General features: G+C 52.8%; 2 protein-coding genes across 5 annotated transcripts in view; one reads left to right on the forward strand and one right to left on the reverse strand.

The window, feature by feature from the left end:
- KCTD10 (potassium channel tetramerization domain containing 10) overlaps window positions 1-11,178 on the forward strand; it is a 29,086-nt gene extending 17,908 nt beyond the window's left edge. The window contains exons 3-9 of one of the 4 annotated variants that reach the window (XR_008555252.1): window positions 1,685-1,854; window positions 4,570-4,659; window positions 4,979-5,031; window positions 6,078-6,273; window positions 7,034-7,262; window positions 10,317-10,440; window positions 11,031-11,178. Coding sequence is in view for 3 of the 4 variants with exons in the window: in XM_054712458.1 (XP_054568433.1) it covers window positions 1,685-1,854; window positions 4,570-4,659; window positions 4,979-5,031; window positions 6,078-6,273; window positions 7,034-7,258 (734 nt within the window). In the remaining variant the exon portion in view is untranslated. Of the gene's footprint in view, window positions 1-1,684; window positions 1,855-4,569; window positions 4,660-4,978; window positions 5,032-6,077; window positions 6,274-7,033; window positions 9,646-10,316; window positions 10,657-11,030 lie in introns of those variants that run through there. The other 3 variants (XM_054712458.1, XM_028146862.2, XM_008142517.3) reach the window with 3 other exon arrangements.
- Window positions 10,330-22,304, reverse strand: part of MYO1H (myosin IH) — a 34,858-nt gene continuing 22,883 nt past the window's right edge. The window contains exons 18-31 of the mRNA XM_054712457.1: window positions 22,044-22,161; window positions 20,291-20,404; window positions 19,038-19,114; window positions 18,240-18,308; window positions 17,036-17,120; window positions 15,790-15,949; window positions 14,755-14,838; window positions 13,947-14,040; window positions 13,709-13,764; window positions 12,991-13,126; window positions 12,350-12,420; window positions 12,153-12,250; window positions 11,000-11,099; window positions 10,330-10,353 (exon numbers count right to left, since the gene is read on the reverse strand). Coding sequence (XP_054568432.1) covers window positions 10,330-10,353; window positions 11,000-11,099; window positions 12,153-12,250; window positions 12,350-12,420; window positions 12,991-13,126; window positions 13,709-13,764; window positions 13,947-14,040; window positions 14,755-14,838; window positions 15,790-15,949; window positions 17,036-17,120; window positions 18,240-18,308; window positions 19,038-19,114; window positions 20,291-20,404; window positions 22,044-22,161 — 1,286 coding nt within the window. The remainder of the gene's footprint in view (window positions 10,354-10,999; window positions 11,100-12,152; window positions 12,251-12,349; window positions 12,421-12,990; window positions 13,127-13,708; window positions 13,765-13,946; window positions 14,041-14,754; window positions 14,839-15,789; window positions 15,950-17,035; window positions 17,121-18,239; window positions 18,309-19,037; window positions 19,115-20,290; window positions 20,405-22,043; window positions 22,162-22,304) is intronic.

Raw genomic sequence — 22,304 nt, forward strand, 5'->3', positions numbered from 1 at the left:
GGTGCATTGTTGCTCTTGGCTTTTGTTGGCCTCTGCCACTGATTCAGGGCCTGGGGGTCTGAGGAGGACATGGGGCAGGGCACAGCGGTGTTAGGAGTGGAAATGTGGACCCCTTCTCCTGAACTGTGAGCAAAGAAAGGGGGCTGGGGTCGGGGGGGGACAGGCATAAGTACTGGTTTCTGTTTAAACCTTCCAGCTGCCTCATGCATTGGTGTTTCTCACCTGTAACGTGGGACAGGAGACCTGGGGAAGCCCCTTGCCCTGCTGATTGGGAAAGCCAGACTGTCTGGCTTCTTTCTAGAGTTTTACATTTTCTACCCAGATACACATGGTCTTTGTTCCAGTCCTGTTTCCTCCTCCACATTCCACTCCCAAGGATATTTGCATTTCAGTAATTTTGCAAACCCATCCCATCTCTAGGGGAGGAATAGCAGGCCAGGGCTGAGGCTGCAGAGGGCACTGAGGGGTGGAAGGGTTGTCTTCCTGGCCCGACCCAGGGGTGGGGAACGTCCGGCCTGCGGGCCACGTAAGACCCGAGAAACCGTTTGATCTGGCCCTGCCAAGGCATTAGTGAGTTAATTAAACGTTTGACCAAATATAGAAGCCTAATTTTTAAGTTGATAATTTTGTACGGCCCGCAAATGGTGCTGTAAATATCCAAATGGCCCTTGGCAGAATCAGGTTCCCCACCCCCGCCTTACCACTAAGAATTTTTCACTGTCCTGGATCTGGGCAGCAGGGATTGTTCCATATTTGATATGGAAAAGTATCCACTTCCCCGCGTTAGACTGAATTGCTTAAGGGCAGCGTCTGTCTCTCTGATCGCTCTCTCCCTCACCATTTTATCTCCAGTTCGACGCTGTCACTAACCAGTAAGTGTGTGTGGGGAGTTAGGGGTAGAATTTCCTATGGTGGTGCTGGTGTCTGGGTCACTCTCAGAAACCAGAGGTCCAAGTCTGTGGGAGGGAGCCTTCAGCTCCCTTAGAAGTGGCTCTGCTATTTGAAAGTCTGAAAAAGTCTCATAGAAAGAAAAAGGCTCGGAAGAAGAGGGAGTAGAGCCTGCCCAGTGTGGCTCAACAGTTGAGTGTCGACCCAGGAATGAAGAAGTCTGCAGGTTCCATTCCTAGTCAGGGCACATGCCTGGCTTGTGGGCTCCATCCCCAGCAGGGGGCGTGCAGGAGGCAGCTGATCAGTGATGTTCCTCTCTCATCGATGTTCCTATCTCTCTTTCCCTCTCCCTTTCTCTCTCTCTAAAAAACAACAAAAACATACGTTTTAAAAAAGAAAGAGGGAGTAGATATTTTTACTCTAGGGGCCTTTCCTGTTGTTGGGGTCATGTGGACACATTTTTATCCAAGCGTGGCGTCTAGGCCCCTCTGGGGATGCTCTTGTGTAAGGGGTTTTGAGGGAATTTAAAGAAACATGCTTTTAGGCCTCAGGGACCCTGGCATCCAAGAGCCTGAGACCAGATGAGTCCCGTGTGCTGGTTCCCCGCCAGCAGGGTCTGGAGGCTGTGACTGTGCTCTAGTCAGGGCCTGGTCAGCCTTTTGCTGGTGACTCTCTCTGTGGTCCTGCTCTCCCGGATGGCAGGAGGAGCCAGGAGACACCCCACTTCTCCTCGGGCCCTCCCCAGAGAGGAGTGCCTGTGTAATGAGCCCTTCCCTTCCTCCTTCTCCCGCTGCAGGCTGGATCCTCATTGACCGCTGTGGGAAGCACTTTGGTACGATACTCAACTACCTTCGTGACGGGGCAGTGCCCTTGCCGGAGAGCCGCCGGGAGATCGAGGAGCTGCTGGCAGAAGCCAAGTACTACCTGGTCCAGGGCCTGGTGGAAGAGTGCCAGGCAGCCCTGCAAGTAGGCATCACCCTTCCTTCCCATCAGGGGGCGAGGCCCAGACCCACCTTCCTTGCTCTGAAAAATGGGGTACTTCCTCCCTCCCTGCCCTCTGTGAGAATTAGTGAGTTAGCCTGGAGCCTCTCCCCTTTGGTCAGAGCGACCCACGAGGCTTCTCTGTAATGTTTAGGCCACCTAACTACTTCCTGACTTATTTCCGTCTCCATGGTGTTGGATCCTCTCACCTGTTCATCGAAACCCTTCAGTACTGAGCCTGGGTCATAATACTTCATCAGGTTTCTGGGCCCATTAGGACTTACTCTCACCCCATGAGTTATCGCCGGGAGCCAAGCATAATCTCTGCAGACACAGACACCCCTCCCTCCTCACCTGGACCTGGGGCAGGAACATCAGGGTCCAGTCTAGTGGCAGCAAAATTTCTATGAAACCACAGTGCTTCTAGACATAGCCAGGGGCCATTCACTCAAACAAAGCTCGAGCATGGCAGAGTCAGAAGAGCCCCTTTGGGTCGTCACAGGAACTGGATCTGTATACGTGAAGCTCTTATTTGGCCACATGTCTGTCTGGCCCCCACTGGACCAGTACCCATAATGCCTAGCTCCTCAGGAACTGTTTCCACACACCACCTCTACCCCCGGAGTCTGTAACTCCAAGTGTCGTAGCCTTTACTTTAGTATTTTTATTTCATTTTTATGTTTCTTAAAGTAATACAAGTACATCATTTAAGAAGTCACGTAGTATTGCAAGGTTGGTGTAAAAAATACCACCAAATGCCCTCTCCCCATCACATCCTCCCCCTGCCCCCCACCCACAGGCAGCCTCTTTTAACTCTTTCAATAGTTATTTACTTTCGTATTTATTATACTGCTGTTTATTGGCATTTCAGTTTTCAATATTATTTACGAGATTACTATAGAAATTCAGATTTAGCTCATGTACTACCACCATCCCCAGCCACTGCCAAACTTTCTAGGAAACCACAGTGCTTCTAGACATAGCCAGTGGCCATTCACGGCAAACAAAGCTCCCGCAAGGCAGAGTCAGAAGAGCCCCTTTGGGTCGGCACAGGAACTGGATCTGTGCATATTTCTCCTCCTGTTCTCCCAATGTAGGTATCACAGTTTTGGTACATCGGTATTCAGCGTGTACATTGGGATGTCGGCATTGTTAACAGTTGAGCCACAGGGTGTACAATGACTGTTTTCTTTCTCGTGTGGCTTTTCACTTTGCCAGACTGGTGATTGCTTCATCGTTGTGTTTGCTTGGTTTTCTGAGCGCACATCCCTCATTCAGCCCAACTTCTCAGGAAGGCCAGTCTCCTGTTGGCAGGTGCAGACACAGCAGTGCATCCGATCGATTCGTCTTTGTCTTGGACACATGCCCTTTGGGTTCCTTTCTGTGGTTTCCATTGGTCTGAGGTTAAACTTCCAAGACTGACCTCCGCCCAGTTTCTATTACGTTTATCTTCCTGTTCCATTTTCTCAGGGGTTTGCTTTTTGTTTTTGTTTTTCATTTTTATCTTTTCAACGCTTTCATTGAATGTTTTACTTCTGCTGTCACATGTCTACCTTCCAAAGAGCCTTTCCTTGTTCTCCGATTCTCTTGTTCCTGTAGCAGCTGATCTTGTTTCATAGGATGGAAAACCTGCTCTCGTCTGTCTGGTGATGCTGGTGTTGGAGGTTTTCTTTCTGCCGCCTTCATCGTCTGACTCCTTCCCTTACTTTTTCTCTCTTTGTTTGGTCTCTTGTGTGAGAGGCTTTGCACTTACAATCTGATGATCCTCGGCCTGTTGAAATTTAAGAGGAAGACTCTGAGAAGCGGTATGACTGTGGGTGGTCCTGGTTGTCCAGTGGGCTTCAGGGGTGAAGGATGGGCTGGCTTTCCCAGCGGGAACCCCGTGTCAGATCTGTCAGCCTCTTCTTGGGCAGGTCAGTTCCTGGTGGAGGAATCCTCCTCTCTTGCCGAGAGGGGATAAGCCCGACTGGCTGCCGTCTGGGATCTGAGGAAGGGAAGGAGCTGGTGGGGTGGAGATGGCTTACCATTTAGTGTGTAAACCATTCACTTAGTCCCTCTGTTTCAGAATAGCAGCTCAGTCCTGTACACACCACTCCAGGAACACGGACCTTCTTTGCCAGGCTGGGGAAGGGGCTCTGCCACCTGGCAGGCGAGCCTCCCCTGTGCCCAGTGCCCCAGCCTTGAGAGCTGTTCTTTGAAAATCTCCAGGATCCTGTCCCATCTGCTGACTTAGGTTCCAGCTTCCTCTTTGCTTATCACTCATCCGTGATCTGTTCTCCATCCTCAGATTGTTTGTCTTTTGTCTGCTGGCTTCACTTCCCTCATTCTTTTTTTCTTACGGGCTTATACTTTTCTTTATTCTTCTGCAGTCATTGCCGTGGGTTTTGGGAGCTTTGATGCAGTCATGTTTCATCTACCATGTTCAGGGTTTATGTTTGAGTGGCTCCCTGGGCTGTGGGAATGTGCCATCGTTCTTAGCATTTTCTGAGTGCCTGGCATATAACAGCAGCCAAATAGCAGACGTATTGGAGAACTCTACTCCTGGTCGTGCCCCCATCCTAATTCACTGGTAGTAAGAACCTGTGACTGCCCACCATGACTGCCCATCTGCTCTCGCCAGAGCCTGTCTTAGCCCGCGGGCCAGCTTAACCAGCCCAGTGCAGAGCAGGCCTCCTCGGCTGAAAGCACGTTTTGTTCCAGCAGAACAAAGATGCTTATGAGCCTTTCTGCAAAGTTCCTGTTATCACCTCATCCAAAGAAGAACAGAAACTTATAGCGACTTCAAATAAGGTATGTTGGAGGCTCCCCGTGGCATTCTTCTTGCTGTCGGAGATGAGAGAGCTTCTTCTGAACACGTTTTGAGATGAGAACTTGTGCCATTGCCTGAGGAAGACCCGAGAAGGGGTCAAGAATGGGAACCTGTGGCTCGTCCTGTGTTCCCTGCTATTGGGGCACACAGTCTCCTTCTCGAGCCCCGCCCGGCCCGGCCAGCAGGCTGTGCTGCCTGCCTCTTCGGCCTGGTGGCAGGGCCAGCCCTATGGGACGCCAGAGGTTTATGGCATCTGCACTCCAAGTAACCCTCTTCTTCCTTTTCTAAATCAACCCACAGCCAGCCGTGAAGTTACTCTACAACAGAAGTAACAACAAGTACTCATATACCAGGTAAGGCGCCCGCCTGAGAAGACATCTGTGCTTCTGTGCTCGCTAGGAAAACCTCCGCTCACACCAGCGGGCCCGGCTCCTCTTGTTCCCTTTGGATGCGGGGGGCCCCCTGCACCTCGAGGAAGCCAGATAGGTAGATGGCAAGAAAGGGAGATGCTAGAGAGGAGACATAATTCACGTGTACCATAAATTCACCCTTTTAAAGTATGTATTCAGTAGTTTAGTGTATTTACAGGTTGCGCAGCCATCACCTAATTTTTTAACGTTTTCATCACCTCCAAAAGCAGCCTGATACCCATTAGCAGTCACTTATTTCCCCATCAGCAATATCTCCAGGTTTCTAGAATGCCTGGTGGCTCTTGGGAACTTGTGACTCTAAATCAGGAACTTGAGGGACCTAGGGGGACCTGATGCAGTCACTCAAGACCCATAATCTGACCAGGATAGAGCGTCGCCTCGGCAGTTCCGTCCTCCATGTCCCACCTGGTGCCGGGACCCGCGGGCCCGTGCTCCCAGCGCTCCACCTCTGGCGGTGGCACAGCAGCATAGCAGCCTCTGGCACACTGGTTAGGAGCTCAGGCTGAGCGGCTAGACCCGTGGTCGGCAAACTCGTCAGTCAACAGAGCCAAATATCAACAGTACGACGATTGAAATTTCTTTTGAGAGCCAAATTTTTTAAGCTTAAACTTCTTCTAATGCCACTTCTTCAAAATAGACTCGCCCAGGCCGTGGTATTTTGTGGAAGAGCCACACTCAAGGGGCCAAAGAGCCGCATGTGGCTCGTGAGCCGCGGTTTGCCGACCACTGGGCTAGAGCTATCTTTTTTTGAGGCCTTGGCTCTGCCATTCATTCGTTTTTGACCTCAAGTAATCCCCTCATTTCTCAGGCCCTCTCTTCTCTGAGCAGTGGGGACTGTGGTCCTTTCTCGTGGGTCGTTGTGAGGCTGAACCGGAGTAGCGGGGACAATGGGCCCCGCGTGTGGACACTCTGCCAGCGGCGGTGGTTCTCCCCAGCGGGTGGTCACCTTACCAAATGCTCTCTTGCAGCAATTCTGACGACAACATGTTGAAGAACATTGAGCTCTTCGATAAGCTCTCTCTGCGCTTTAACGGAAGGGTCCTGTTCATAAAGGATGTCATCGGGGACGAAATCTGCTGCTGGTCCTTCTATGGGCAGGGCCGGAAGATTGCCGAGGTCTGTTGTACCTCCATCGTCTATGCCACTGAGAAGAAGCAGACCAAGGTGAGGGCGTGGCGCAGACGGTTCTGAGTGGCTGACCTGGCCTGTGTGCTTGCACAGCTTTCATTGTCCGTTGGGCCCAGCTGAGGCACAGATGCAGGTCTTAGAGAATCCAAATGGCGCTCCTCTTGTGCCACCCGGCGTGTAGAGGCAGCCTCGCTGCATCTGAGGTCCTTTGCCCTAAGTGTTGACTCAGGTATATCCCGCTGCCCGTGTGTAGCCCGCTGCCAGCTGCCTCCTGCTTCACTGATCTGACACTGCCCGCCCGCTTCCTGGTCCTCCCCACAACATGCTTCCCACCAGCACGGCCCCATCCCGTCCTGATCATCAGAGGAACGGGGCTGCCTCAAGATCTTGACCTTGACTTTCTGTCTACTCGCTGCCATCTGTCCGTCCTCCTCTGACCCACTCACCTAGAGCAGCCCTCCACCCTCACGGGGCCCACTCGGCATCCTTAGCTCCTACCCTGTTGACTTCCTCTCGAGCACATGACCCCCTCACTGATCTGGACTCTGAGGATCTATTTTTATATCCGCTCCAAACCAGTCTACTTATCCTCTCCCTTCTGTCTCTGCGCCATTTTGCAAAGCTAATGCATGCTGCGGGAGCTGTCACAGACCTGTGCCCCATTAGATCTTCTGTTTCCTTGCTCTCCTCAGGCTTAAATGGAATCCCAGGGGCTGATTAGCCTGAAAGTACTGGGTGGCGGTGGTAGGCCGTGTGTGATGCTCGCTCACCTGCCCTGTATTTTGTGGGGACGCAGGTGGAGTTCCCTGAGGCCCGGATTTATGAGGAGACCCTGAATATTTTGCTGTATGAGGCCCAGGATGGCCGTGGACCTGACAATGCGCTCCTGGAGGCCACAGGCGGGGCGGCTGGGCGCTCCCACCACCTGGACGAAGACGAGGAACGGGAGCGGGAGCGGATCGAGCGCGTGCGGCGGATCCACATCAAGCGGCCTGACGACCGTGCCCACCTCCACCAGTGAGCAGGCAAGCGGACCGAGCTCTCCTCCCTCCTCCCCGCTCCACACCGATCCCTGCAGGCTCCCAGGCACCTTCCACTTCCCCTGGAGTCTGGAGATACTTTTGTAACAAGCCAGATTATTTTGATATTTCTCGACAAGGTGAATTGATTTGTACCAGGTGAATGCTCCCGTGTTGTTGACAAGCTGTGTCCAAGGGCTCAACTTTCTGAGAACCTGGAAGGCCTGCTGGGTTCTCAGAGGAAAAGTATGAATGTGTATGAAGCGTACGTGAGGACTTTCGTTTGCAGTATTTATTTTTGTGGATGTTGACTACCTATTGGAGCTTCTTGGATGGTGTTGTCTTTGGGGTTCAGTGTGACAGCTCTGAGGGGTTCCTGCAGCTGGTGGCCACCAGGGGTGTCTTCAGGCTCCATCGTTCCTCATCCTCCCTCCCGGCACACTGGCTGGTGCCGGCACACTCCACCAAGCACGCTTTCCAGACGTGGCTTTGCAGCAGGACTTCATGCCCAGAGCGTGTAGGTAAATAATTGTGGCAGTGGAGGCGGGACCTGGCGTGCTTAGTGTAGCTCTGGATGCCTGATCTGTTTAGGGGACAAGCCTCTTGCTACCTTGGCTGGTCTGGTGCCTGTCCCCACGCCTCTGGCTAGGGCAGAGCTGTGCTGGTGGTGAGTGCTCGCCCTGTTCCTGCCTCCCTGCTTTCCGGGAAGGCCCTCTGGCCTGGTTGTGGGCACAGCTCACAAACCGAGGGACCCATTCCTTCCCCCCTTAACCTGGGCTTACTGCTGCAGTAGGTGCCCTGCCCTTTGCTTAGAAACTCAGTGTGGCCCCAGCCTGGCACCCATGCGGGACCACCACTCACCAGCAGCCTCAGGGCAGCTTGCCTGCTGTCAGTGTAGCCATCACCTGGAGACCCCTTGGGTGTCTTTGCCTCTGGTTTTGACATGTATGGAGTGGCTGTCAGTAAGAGATGTGCAGACCGTTTTGGGTCCGGATAGTGTTCAAGGTGTTCAGGGGACGTGTGCGACTGTGACGGGGGTGTGTGCATGTGGGGCACTCACCGGTGCTCGTGTGGGATGGGCGTTGTCGGTACCTACCTCCCAGTCTCCTCTGCGCCTGTCGGGGACAGAAGTGAGATGTGACTAGTATCGGTGGTTGAGACTAGAGTAGGTAGAGTAGTTACAAGGTGATAGGAATGTGTGTAAGGTAGTGGGTGGCTTTTGTCCACTTTTCAAGGGACATGTTACTGTTTTATACCAAAGGTATTAATATGGGCAGCCTCTGATACAATGTAGTACAAAAAAAAACGAGTTTATATTTTGAAATGGTTTTTACAGCTTCGACTTCGTACGCCTTCATTTTGTATCCAGCAGCGAAGCCTCCAATAAGCCTTTAAACAATCGTGACAACCCCAAAATCAAGGGCTGGGTAGATGCTTTTTAAACTGCTGTGCGGGAACCTTCGCATGAGGCCGTTTGGGTTTTATTAAGTGCTAAGGAAAGGGGGGCTTTAAAAATGTTTCCTAAATATTTTATACTGTGCGAGTTCAAACACCAACCCTGCCATTGGGGTTGAACTTTTCTAGAAAGTTAAAGTGAATGTCAGTTCTAATGTTTCCTGTAGGAATGGAAAAGCCATCCAATACATTGTTTTTAAATGTTTACATGAAGCGTACGTTTGTGGAACAAGTGATTTGTTTGGGCTTCTCCACCTGATGACCTAATGTTTCCGGCAGTCTGTCTCTCTCCTCTCCCTTCTCCTCCGACTGCTTCCCCGCGATATGGGAGGTCCCTAAGACATTCCAGGTTAGCGCTGCTGCATGGCCACGAGCTGGCAGGAGGCATTGGCTGGCCCAGCTGTTACCCAGTATATTCTACGGGGACCTAATTTTTCTTAGGCTAGCATTGGGGGCAAACAGAAGTCAGTATTTACACTTAAGAACCATCCACGTAAAACACCGGCCTAAGATCTGGTAAAGAGTAAAATTTTATTACATCGTAATAGCTTCCAGGGAAAAGGTGAACAGCTTTTGGTCCCTTGTAATCAAGTTGTTTTTTCAGCTGCACCATCTGATTGTGGTACAGGGGCCTGTGCCCGAGCCGGTCCCTGGCAGAGCCCCTCCTGCAGCGGCTTAGCAGGTTGGTCGCTGGGCAGGTCCCAGCCCTCTGCTTACTAGTAGGTGTGTGTACCTCCCAGCAGCTATCCAGGGCCCACGTGGGAACACGCAGCCCGACTCTTGGAATGGGTGCTCTCTACACATCTGTGTGTCATGAAGCTTTGTTTCTCTGTGCTATGGAAAAAATGCTGTAAGCTTTAGAAGTCGTTACTGTATGTTGTGCAAGCCTTTGTGGACATATGTAAAATAAAAGTCATATAATGCTTCTACGTAAGCCAGTTTTCTGGGTCTTTTCAGAAACGCCAGCACGGTGAAGTGCAGTTTTCAGCAGAGAGCGCTAGGCAGTCACAGTACCTTCTGCTCGACCACCTTGTGGAAAAGCAGAGTCATTTCTCTGTGGCGCCTGAATTTAAACAGCGAAAGGAAGTCTGGGGCAGACACGCAGCTGGGCTTCTGAAAAAGCAGAACCCATCAGCTGGTGTTGCCACCAATTTAATTTTGGGGAGACACAGCTCACCATCTGGAACCTAGAGAGCCTATGAGAAAGGTTGAGGAATTGGGTACATTTCTAATTCCATGTATTTAAAGCAAAATTCCAATGTTGCCGCGTTGTGAACTTTCATCTACTTACTCTCAGACCCTCTCTAACGCTTCATTGTGCCTTGGAGGCAGCTGGCAAAGGTAGGGAATCTGTTGCCTACCTTACAGTGACCGGTCAGAGTGCGCAGCGCGTGTCTATCCTATGGGGGACGTTCAGAACCACCCTCTCGGGTGACGTGACTCCCTGAGAGGACGTCCTACGTTAGCGCCCAGGGCAGCTGAGACGCTGGGGTTGGGCGCTGGCATCAGAAGCTGCTCCATTTCTTCAGAGCCGCGGGGGGAGCCTTTCCTCGAAGGGGTAGCTTCTTGGGTCAAATCCCGAGTCCTGCGTCTTGGCCTCGGCAGACGCCACCCTCTATCAGGACTTCATGCGGACAGACACCTGGAAGAGTCCACGCTGAGGCTGAGAGGCCTCACCCCGCCTCCCTCGGAAGGAAGCAGTTATCACCCACCCGTCAGCATCACCCAGGTAAGTGGGAGGAGCTTCGACAAGCCACACAGACATGGGCTCGGGAGGCCTGTTAGTACCTTCAGCTAAGCAGGCAGGGAGCCAGCCAGGCTCTGACTCCAAAAGGGAGCTGCTCCAGCTGGGCTCAGAATAAGCTACTTGGAGGGAGGGCAAAGCTCCGAGCACCCGGCTACACCCACAGCCACTGACATCACAGGGCCTGGGGTGCGGTACTAACAGGAGGTTCCAGTTTGGAGTTTGAGAACCACCGTGATGAGGCACAGCACCTGCGCCGCCCCGTGAACAGCGGGGCTTTGCCATTTAAACCCGAGGAGGATTGGATGTCAGCTGCTGGCTCCCATTAAACACAGCATTAAACTCCCCTTTCATTCAGCGTTTGGACCTATGTCTCTAGTACCAATTCCAGTTCCTGCCTGTTTCTCAGATGTGGAATCAGGACTAGAAAGAGGCCAACTAGCTATGATTCCAGTCAGTCTCCAGGAGGACTGGAATTGGTGCCATTTTAATCTTGATTCTCATCCAAGAGTGCTTCCCTCCCTCCCTAGACACAGCCACTCACCACGGTTAGCTGTCCGTTTTTATCTTTATAGACTTGTTCTTCTGGTCCCGTGTCGAAAACTATGGTGCCTTCTCTTCCAGGACTGATGTAAAACTGTAAACTTAAAATACACAAAACATGCTGAGCGACTGACCTGGTGTTACCTGTTTCTCTCCGCCTTTGCTCTGCAAAAGAGATTCATGTAGGAAGTTTTACTCGTTTCAAGGTTGAACGTGTTGGATTATAGAATCTGAGTGCATGTTTGAGTAATGCAAAGACGAAAACCATTTCTATAACCAGGAAACCTACCCCATGTCTCTGTGGTTCATCTAAGATCAGCTTAGCGCCTTCAGTTTCAAGGGGCCAAGCTGATGCCTGGGTAACTAGATGTCTTCTTACTACAGCTCTCACCGGCGGAGCAATACAGAAGCCTCACTTCCCATGTACCCACCTCTCGCTGTTCCTCCACATAGGGATTTACTCAGCAGGTTTTAAGGATTGGGGCGTAATGGGAGCAGAAGTGTGAGGGAGCCGCCTGCTTTAGGGGCTCTGGGAGCAGCGCTGAGGGTCCATGCACGGTCCCTGCCCAGCTGTGGGACGACGGCACCCGCTGCAGAGAGAATCGAACAGGTACTCTGCGCGCCAGGGATTTTTCTTCTGTGTCCCAGAGAAAGGTCAGCCCTTTTCCCTCACCGGTCTGTAGGCAGCCTGCCAAGTGGAGGCCCCCGTGCTCAACCAGCTGTCCTCCAAAACAGGCTGCCACCTGCTCGGCTGAGGCCCACCCCCCACTGTGACAGCTTTGAATACTGGATCGTGAGACCTGTTCTTCGTTTCTCTGGAGCCCCAGGCTTTGGGGAGAGGGAAGAAGTTCTTCCTCGGAAGGGCAGGGTACCCGCCGGAGCAGGGGTGGGGAACGTCCGGCCCAGGGGCCATCCCATTGGATCTGGTCCGGCCAAGGCAACTGCAGGCAGGACTTGAAATGCAATCAATCTCAGGGCCTGTTCGTAGCAACAGAAGTTTTAAGTGGGTGGTTTTGTGTGGCCCACAAATACCGTTACAAATATCCAGATGGCCCGTTGGCAGGAAAAACGTTCCCCGCCCCTGCAGGGAGGCGGGCACGTGACCAAGCGTTTGAGCCCCGAATGCCTTCCTCACTGGAGATGCAGTCTCCTACCTTCCTTGAACAACATGCACGAGGTTCTCCTTCTTAACCAGCATGACGAGTTTCGTCACCGCTTCAAAGACGTGCTCGCACTGCAGGATGGCGTCCCCCTGCGGTGGGGAGGAGAGGACGGGGCGCTGTCACCGTCGTCCACCCGGCCTCTGGGCGCCGAGCCATGGCCTCAGCGGGGACAGGTGGCCGTCAGTTACCTTGTGCTTGTTGGCTCCCGGCGAGACGTGAATGACTAAGAACCCATCGCTCAGGCTGCTGGTAGAGACGCCTGCAGACAGACCGCAGTGAGGAGCCAGGAAGGGACAACTTGTCATTAACACAGGTGCGAGGGGAGGTGCACCTCGGGGCTCCCCAACCCCCTCCTCTCCCCCCTCGCTGGGCCCAGCAGGGCGCAGGGCCTCCTCAGACAGCCAGCCTGCTGTTGGGCTGTCGAGGTTGTGCACCACATAAAAATGGGCACGCAGAGGGCGACGGCTGTCCAGCCCGGACATGAGTGAAGGGGGCACCGCTGACATGTACGCAAGAATAACAGGCCCCTAACCGGTATGGCTCAGTGGATAGAGCGTCGGCCTGCGGACTCAAGGGTCCCAGGTTCGATTCCGGTCAAGGGCATGTACCTTGGTTGCAGGCACATCCCCAGTAGGGAGTGTGCAGGAGGCAGCTGATCGATGTTTCTAACTATCCCTCTCCCTTCCTCTCTGTAAAAAAATCAATAAAATGTATTTTTTTAAAAATATAACAGGCCCCTACACCTTCCTCTCAGGTCGAGGGCTTCACTCCTGGGGTGCCGGGAGCCAAGTTCGCCCAGTGACTGGCCCCGAGGTTGCCTGCGTCTCACCTCTGAGTGCCGAGTACTCTATTTTCTGCTTGATTTTGGCCAGTTCCACCACGTAAGCGGCTTTCTGAGTGAGGATGAGCTGCCGCTGCCGCGCCTTGAAGCCTTTCCTGTCGTATTTAATGACCGGGATGCCATACTGCAAGGAAGTGACCGTCACGGCGAGGGGAAGGCTCAGGGGAGGGGAAGGGGGCCGCAGGCCGAGTTGCTGGTTACTCAGAGGCTCAGCCAGATTTTGCATAAACAGGTTTTTCCCACACCCTGGTGCTCTGCTGGGTGGATTTTGTTAGGTTTTTGAGTTTTTTTCTTAATCCTCACCCAAGGATTTTTCCCCATTCATTTTGAGCGAGAGAGAGACACCAATTGGTTGCCTCCCTCACGTGCCCAACCCAGCTGTGGCCACCTGCCTCATGGTCTGCTCTGAGAGGTCAACAGAGACGCCCTCTCCTTAAGGCTCTGTGGGCATGAGAGGCCTCAGCCTTGGGAGCATCCCGTCTAGCCACGCGGGTTTCTGTTCTCCAGGGGATCAAAGTGACAGAGCAGCCAGCAGGGCCCCCGAGAGCTTCCAGACCTGCCTGGGATCGCGCCGCTACTAAGGCAGGCAGCCCAGTCAGCGCCCAGAGCCCCGCAGGTGGGAGCCCGGGCCGCCCACACGCACCCCGGCACGCACACGGTGCTTCCAGGCCTGCTCCCCCGGAAAACAGGCCCCACTCTTCCTCACCTGGATTTTCTCGCTGCCGATGAGCTGGAGCACTTTGGGATTGAGGTCTCCTTCGTCTAGGAGGGGACAGAGCACAGTGAGCCCTCGCAGAAGCCGCTGGCATCCGCTGGCTTTCTGTCCCTCTGTGACCGAGGCCCCAGCTGGGGCACAGCCGTGGGGAAATGCTACGGAGCTGAAATTTCCCCTTTGGCTTTTTAAAACGAGGCAAATGAGTCGGTAAATGGGGAAACGTGCTTACCTATCCGACTGTTGGCAAAGGGTTTATTCAGACTTTCCGCATAGCCTTCCTTCTTTCCCCTGAAGACTGCGCTGGCGACCGCCTTCTGCTGCATCTGGTGACACAGTTCAATGTACAACAGCGGTGGCCACGGGCCTCGGGACAGGCGCGCCCCAAGGCCCATGTATGGCACGCCTTCCCGGAGACGCGGTGGGAGCTGTGTCACTTCACACAGACATCCAAATGCCCTAAAAATAAATGACTCTCCCGGCAGAAACGGAGTTGCTGCTGATGCTTGTTCCTTCCCACCTGCACTGGCTTCCTGGAAGCGGAATGTGCAGAATTTCGGGGAGCCATTTGTTGCTCCTCGGCCAGAGGGCGGCAGGCTCGAGACCGCGGGCCAAAGCCAGCCTCCGGTCTGGTTTTGTAAGTCGAGTTTGACTGGAGCACAGCTCTGCATTCAGGTCCACGCTGCCTCTCGCTACTCGGGGGCTCTTGACAGCAGAGCTGAGTAATTGCCACAGCGGTCCCACGACCCCCAAAGCCTGAAATATGGACTCTAGCCCTTTGGGGGAAAAGTCTGCCGACCTGGGACGAGCATAAACAAAACCAGACCTCCAGCACACAGGGGTCCTGCGTGTGCCCTGCAGGGGCCATCTGGACTGTTCCCATGGTAACAACGGAGTGATGCAGATTATTAACAGCTGCCACTTAACAGGGCTCGTGCTGTGTTTAATCATGTGCCCGAGGCGTGTGCCTTGGCTGACAGGTGAGGTCCGCTAACTAGTAGTTCAGCCGTGGGGCCCCTCCACGCACCCCACGTCCCTACCAGCGCTTTCCTCTCGGCTGTGATCCCGCGGCAGTACTTCCGAACCAGGTTCCTCACGCACATTTTCCTGAGCAGGTCCGATGCCTGTGTGGAGAACACACCCTTTTTTCGACCCGTCTTGGTCTGTGGCCACCAAAATAGCTGTGAAAACCTAGTTGAATTCAGTTCGACTTAAAGTGCGGCGTTAAGACCTTCCAGTCCCAGAAAGCAGCTGATCCGACCTCGCGCTGCCTTTTCACCGCTGGTAGCCAGTGCTGCTTAGTGAATGCACGTGAGTCGCCTGAGACGCTGTCTAAAGTGAGATTCCTAGGGATGCTGGCTCAGGGGGTCCAGGTGGGAGCCGAAGCAGCTCACAGTCTACAGAGGGTCCTCGGGCCATCTTCAGAGAGGCGCTGTGGTAGGCGACAGCCACCCAACCCTTTGGAAGGCTACCCCAGGACAGACACCATTTAAAAGCGCTCTGTAGCCCTGACCGGTTTGGCTCAGTGGATAGAGCGTCGGTCTGCAGACTGAAGGGTCCCAGGTTCGATTCCAGTCAAGGCCATGTACCTTGGTTTCGGGCACATCCCCAGTAGGGGGTGTGCAGGAGGCAGCTGATGGATGTTTCTCTCTCATCGATGTTTCTAACTCTCTATCCCTCTCCCTTCCTCTCTGTAAAAAATCAATAAAATATATTTTAAAATAAATAAATAAATAAATAAAAGTGCTCTGTAGCCCAGGCAGCATGGCTCAGTCAGTGGTTGAGGTTCAATTCCTAGTCAGGGCACATGCCCGGAGTGTGGGGTGTGTAGGATCAGTGACTCTTTCTCCCTGACTCTCTGAAATCAATAAAAATATAGATTTAAAAAAATAAAAGTGCTTTATGGTCCCAGTGAGGATATGACGGACTCTGAGGAGTGGGACTTCTTGTGCAGCACCTGGCACGGACGCGCGTGGCTAAGGCAGCCCTTCCACGCCCAGGAGGTCCACATACAAACACAGAAGCTCCGTCAGTGCCCACGCCCCTCGCCACACGCGTCCCAGCGGAGTCCTTACGTTTTCCAGGATGCCAGGAGGCCTCAGCCAGCGCTTGTCCAGGACGCTCTTTGGGACGTGATACCGAAGGTTCAAGATGTAATTCTTGCGCACGAACACGACAAACTCCTCATTGTCGGGACACAGAGGCTTGTCGCGATGGATGAAGCCCTTGATGAACCTGAATTGGGAAGCGTTACGTTCGTTTTCTGACCCGTTCCTTCCCCGAGTTGTGGGTCCTCTCCACTCGTTTGACCACAAGAGGCCACAGGGCGGTGATTATTTAGATGGTCACATAGGCCAAAGCCAGTAATGTCGCCCACAGGCCCAATCTACCCCAAAGATCTGTTCCATTTCGCCCACGCTATTTCTTCTTTGTTTTCAGTAGCTTGAATTAGTTGCCAACAACCACCACCAAAGAGAGAGGTATTACATGGAAGCCAAATTTCCAGCTTTCCTGAAAAATCAAAAGATCCGCCGGCTGGCTGAAACCGGTTTGGCTCGGTGGATAGAGCGTCGGTCTGCGGACTCAAGGGTCCCAGGTTCGATTCCAGTCAAGGGCATGTGCCTTGGTTGTGGGCACAGCCCCAGTGGGAGGTGTGCAGGAGGTAGCTGATTGATGTTTCTCTCTCATCGATGTTTCTAACTCTCTATCTCTCCCCTTCCTCTCTGTAAAAAAAATCAATTAAAAAAATTTAAATAAATAAGATCCGCCTGGCATTTCTCCTTGGCAGCTGTCATCTGAGAGGGAACGAGCGTTCCAGTTGGCCGCGGTCCCAGCTCATGAGACCCACTTACTGTGCCCACCTGGCATCAGAAGGCATTTGACTTTGTGACTTTTGAGCTAGGCTAGTGGTCGGCAAACTCATGAGTCAACAGAGCCAAATATCAACAGTACAACGATTGAAATGTCCTTTGAGAGCCAAATTTTTTAAACTTCTTCTAACGCCACTTCTTCAAAATAGACTCGCCCAGGCCGTGGTATTTTGTGGAAGAGCCACACTCAAGGGGCCAGAGAGCCGCATGTGGCTCGCGAGCCGCAGTTTGCCGACCACGGAGCTAGGCTAAGAGAAAACTACAGATGGACTAAGTTGCAATCACCATCAAATCAGGGTGTCAGAGGAAAGAGCTGAATGCCCCAGGGTTGACATCCCAAAAGGAGGATTACCCGTCTGCACAAATCCAAAACACCCAGCCAAGTCCACGCCCACCCCCCGCCGCACACCCGCACCGAGGGGCCTCCCTCCGTCCTGCACCGAGAACTTGCCTCCTGATAATGAGCACAGCCCACTTTCTCCTCTCGACCTCCTTCCGGGCCAGGGCTCCACGCCAGTGGGTTTCGAGTTTGATGGCTGCAAGAGTCCACTGCAGCCGTTAGGAGGGGAGCGCCGTCACATTGAATTCACAAGGCGTTTTCAGAATCGGTCCCCCACGCCACAACCATCGGCACGCCCACCACGGCACTCGGCTAGTCCCGGAGATGGGAAGTGGGGTGAACACCCTCAGTTCTTCCCTGGGGCGTGCTCAGGGGGGCGGGGGGAGGCACTGAACCAGGGAGACAGAGGAGCATGGGGCGCTGTGGGGCGCTTCAGGGGGAGGCCCAAAATCACACGGAGGACCCGAGCTGCCCGGGGTCCTTCTCAGGGGCAAGAGTGGCGCTCCTGTCTCGTTACACGTGTCGTACCACGGAGTGTGGTTTGTCTCGCCGTGTTTACTTTGCTTTCGTGGTCTACATTTTAAAATTGGGATACAGGCCCTAACCGGTTTGGCTCAGTGGATAGAGCGTCGGCCTACGGACTGAAGAGTCCCAGGTTCGATTCCGGTCAAGGGCATGTACCTTGGTTGTGGGCACATCCCCAGTAGGGGGTGTGCAGGAGGCAGCTAATCGATGTTTCTCTCTCATTGATGTTTCTAGCTCTCTATCCCTCTCCCTTCCTCTCTGTAAAAAATAAATTTTTTTAAAAAATTTAAAATTGGGATACTGAGCCCTGGCCGGGTGGCTCAGTGGTTGGGCACCCACCTACGAGGTCATGGATTGTTGAGTGGTGCGTCCATAGATGGTAATATTTTTTACAAACCAAGGGAATTATAAATGCAAAATTCAGAAGATTGCGGGGGGGGGGGGGCGGTGAAAGTGGGAAGGGACAGAGGAAAGGGACTCGTGTTCGTAACCTTTTCAAAAAGTTATTCTTTAAACGTGCATATGTTGTGGATCAAATAAAGTACGTCCATGGGACATAGAACACTCTGTCGTCCTCTCTGGTCAAATGAGTGAGTGAGTGAAAATGAGAAGAGGCCCCAGAACTGGATCTTAACACACACACACACACACACACACACACACACACACACACACCAAGGTTTCAAGGATGGGGCAGGGGGGAGAGGATGCACGAAGGAGCCGGGCAGGAGGAGGAGATGAGAAGTCGCCAGGCCCGTGGCCAACTGGAAAGTTTCTGTGTGATCCTTACCTGCTTGTCTTTTTCTCACGTAGACTCTCCTCTCTAGGCAGGCTTTGTACGTGGCTTGAATCCTCGCCACTTAAAATAAAACAGAAGTTTGGGTGGAATGACTTTCGTGTGAGCCTCGCTGTAGCTGTGACCTTCACGGGATGTCAGACGTGACCTTCGGGGCATGCGGTGCAGAGGGGACGAGGAAGCCGCGTCAGCAGGTCACACTCAGCCTGGCTGCCCGGAGCTTTCTCGTCCTTCCTCGTGCCTTCCCCCGGGGCAAGGCCCAGAGCCACCATCCGGAGGGCCTGGTTCCATGCTGGGCATTGCAGTCCCCCCCCACTCCCCACCCTGCACCCGGCAGCAGCACATTCGACTCATGGGCCTGCAGGTCAGGTGGTAAGGAAACTTGTTGCCAAGGCAACGCGTGCACCTAAGGGGGGATGTGACCCCAGAGCTGCCGGACCACACACAGGCCCCACTCCTCGAGGGCCCTGAAAACATGAATGTCACATCCCCCGGGAGCTGGTTCAGCCCCCACCCGCCACTCCCCACAGCCAGCACCTGCCACTCCCCACAGCCAGCACCTGCCCATTAACCAGATCCCAGTGATGCGCCTTGACTGGGAATAGAACCCGCAACCTTCTGGTGCCCGGGACAACACTCCAGTCAGCGGAACCACCGGCCAGGGCGCTATCTTGATCCTGCTTCTCAAAGCCAATGCTTCTAGCACTATCTCAAACACCGTGTTGGAGATGTAGCCCCAGCTAAGCTTGTCACTTCACATTCTATTGAAGTCGGGACAGAAAAAAGTCATACCTAATTGATGTTTACTAAATTCAAAGGCATCTTCCGTGGCAAACAGAGTTCTGGGGAAGCGAATGAATATCTTGGTTCTAGAAGGGAAAACAAAGGTGTTTTAATGGTTAATTGGTCAGTTGCCATCTGCAGTGGGTCGCACAGTGGTCCCCCCCAAATTCAGGTGCACTCAGAACCTCAGAATGTAAGATTCTTATTTGGAAATACGATCTTTGCAGATGTCATCCAGGGTAAGGCTCAAGGTCAGATCATTAGGGGGGGGGGAACTTTCAATCCAAGTGTGTCCTTATAGGAGACAGAAACGAACACACAGCCCTAGCTGGTTTGGCTCAGTGGATAGAGCATCTGCCTGTGGACTGAAGGGTCCCAGGTTCGATTCCAGTCAAGGGTTGTGGGCTCAAACCTCAGTAGGGGGTGTGCAGGATGCAGCCGATCAATGATTCTCATCATTGATGTTTCTATATCTCCCTCTCCCTTCCTCTCTAAAAAAATCAATAAAGATATATTTTTAAAAAAGAAACGCACACTCAGACACAGGGAAGGAGGCCATGTGAAGACGGAGGCAGAGACTAGAGTGATGTGGCCACAAGCCAAGGAATGTCAGGAGCCCCTGGAAGCATCAAGGAAGGCTCCCCTAAAAAGCCTGCCAACACCTGGAGTTTGGACCCCTAGCGTCTCGAACTGAGAGAGAATGAATTTCCCTTGGTTGAAGCCAGCTATTTTGTGCTAATGTTTTATGCAGCCCCCCAGGAAACTTAACACACCATCCTCACCTGCAGTACAATGTTTTCCTAACAAATTATTCAGACCTCAGGAGGGGCTTGTGGGAACCTCCCGTTTATAGCTGGTCGGTCAGAAGCCCAGGTGGGCTTGGGACAGGCATCTGTAGTGGGGAAGGAGCCGTCCTATAGGGTTGGGCCATTCGCCTGTGGAGTCTGCCCCTCTCTCCAGGTAGACGGTGTCAGGGTCGAGTGAAATCGTAGGACGCCCAGCTGGTGTCCGAGGTGTGGAATGTTCCGACTGAGCCAACTACCGCACCCCCAAGTAGGGATGGTGTTTGAGTCTCTGCCTCATCCCGTGTGAAGGAGACACACGGGAGAGGGTTTTGCTTTAAAGAGCTGCATTTAAATTCCGTGGATGGAAGTATCTGCTTTTACATCTACGTCATTTCCTGAAAAAAATGAATCTCTGGGCTCCAGATGGCTGTGGATCAGTGCCCGAAACATTCTGACACTGACTTCCCAGCCACTCACCTCCCCAACTTGTACTCCTCCGGTTTGTAGCCGATGTATTTGATCAGCCGCTCTACGCCCTCTGCTGGAGGCCCGCGCCAGTGCGGCCAGGTGTCTGGGCACAGGGACTTGTACCTGGGGGGAGAGGCACATCCTGACCTTACACCAGCCTCCCACCAGGGGGCGCATGCCAGCCGCCCCGCGTGCTGTCGTAGACTCGTTCCTTGCTTGAATTCAGATGCTTTGAATTCAACAATATATACTTGGCCAAAAAAAGAAAAAAGAGAGAAACTACTTCAATCAGGTGGGAGGTTTAGGCCTGTCTTCGTAGAACAATGACATCATCAGATACCTCAGGGAACCCAACTCCACTCCTCGGTATCCAGGGCGGGGCCAAAGGTTTACAGTTGTCAGTATGTGAAACAGGGTTTATTCTTGTGTTATTAATTATTGTATTGTTTTCCATGCGAACAGCTGTAAGCCTTCTTTTGTCCCACCCTGTATATGCAAGACAGGAAAACATGTCCATGCAAAAGCTTATGTTCATAGCGTCACTATTCAGAATAGACAAAAGGTAAGACATACAAGTGTCCATCAGCAGACGAATGAGAAGATAAACAATGTGTTATCGCCAGCCAGCCTCACCAGAGGGTGAACGCCATGCGGCAGGGGTGGGCCTGCCCGGTTCTCTGCAGCCACCCAGCGACTCGGACAGCGCTGGGACCGGCAGGTGCTCGCTGGTTTTTATGGAAAGAATCAACGAGCCCAGACAGCAATAGAGTAGGAAAGAGACGTATGAAGTTCAAAAAGTGCAGGAAGATGGGAGCGTCGTGTGTGTGTGTGTGTGTGTGTGTGTGTGTGTGTGTGTGTTGTGTGTTTGGTGGGGTGGGGCGGGCAGTAGCTGCTACTTCCTGCCATCCTCACCGAAAGGGGGAAAATGAATGAGATGAGGGTAAATGAATAGCTGCTGAGCAAAAATGGTGTATGCCCATTTTTCAGATTTTTGCAAAGGGGGTACATCTAAAAAAACACCTGGAAAATAGTCTGGCAGTTCTTCAATTAAACCCTGAGTTATCCTCTGACCCAGTAACTTACTCCTAAGCATATGCCTAAAGAAACGAAAACACGTTTCCACACAGAAACTTGCCCACGAATGGCCCTAGCAGCACTGATCGTAATGGCCCAAGAGTGGGAGCCACCCAGTTGTCCGTCAGCGGATGAGGAGGTACAGACACGGGGGGCTAGCCACACAAGGAAGTACCATTCAGCCGTAAAAAGGAATGAATTGCCCTAGCCGGTTTGGCTCAGTGGATAGAGTGTCGGCCTGCGGACTCAAGGGTCCCAGGTTCGATTCCAGTCAAGGGCATGTACCTTGGTTTCGGGCACATCCCCAGTAGGGGGTATGCAGGAGGCAGCTGATCGATGTTTCTCTCTCATCGATGTTTCTAACTATCCCTCTCCCTTCCTCTCTGTAAAAAATCAATAAAATATATTTTTTGAGAGAGACCAGACTCGCATAACTTTTATTATGTCTATTGCTCTAATTGTTCTATTTTGTTATTGTTATTGTTACTCTCTTTGCCTGACGCATCAATTAAACTTTACCAGAGGTATGTATGTCCAGGAAGAACATATCTTTAGGGTTCAGTACTATCAGCCGTTGCAGGCATCGGTATGTCTGGGAACATACCCCCTCTTCCCAGCACACGGATAACGAGGGGCTACCTCTAGGTGATTGGCTTTACTGGCTTCAGGTCAACAAAACGAACTTTACCTTTGCAAGAAATGCTCGTATTTCCGCCGGTACGCAAAGCCGGCCCGCCGCACCCGCAGGTGCTCCATCAGCCCCAGGTACTTGATCTGGTGCCTGATGAGGAAGTCGTCAAACTTGCCTGTGAAAACACAGAAGAGAGAGTGACAGTCGAGGACCCCATGGCTCCATTTCAACCGACAGAGACCAGAGGAGAGCCTGCCAGCTGACGGCCCGTGAGCTGGAGGATCTGGCCACACACATGCTTGCTTAGGCCTGAAGAAA

The sequence above is a fragment of the Eptesicus fuscus genome, chromosome 23 (assembly GCF_027574615.1).
Source record: "Eptesicus fuscus isolate TK198812 chromosome 23, DD_ASM_mEF_20220401, whole genome shotgun sequence".
In the NCBI taxonomy this organism is placed as follows: Eukaryota; Metazoa; Chordata; class Mammalia; order Chiroptera; family Vespertilionidae; genus Eptesicus; species Eptesicus fuscus.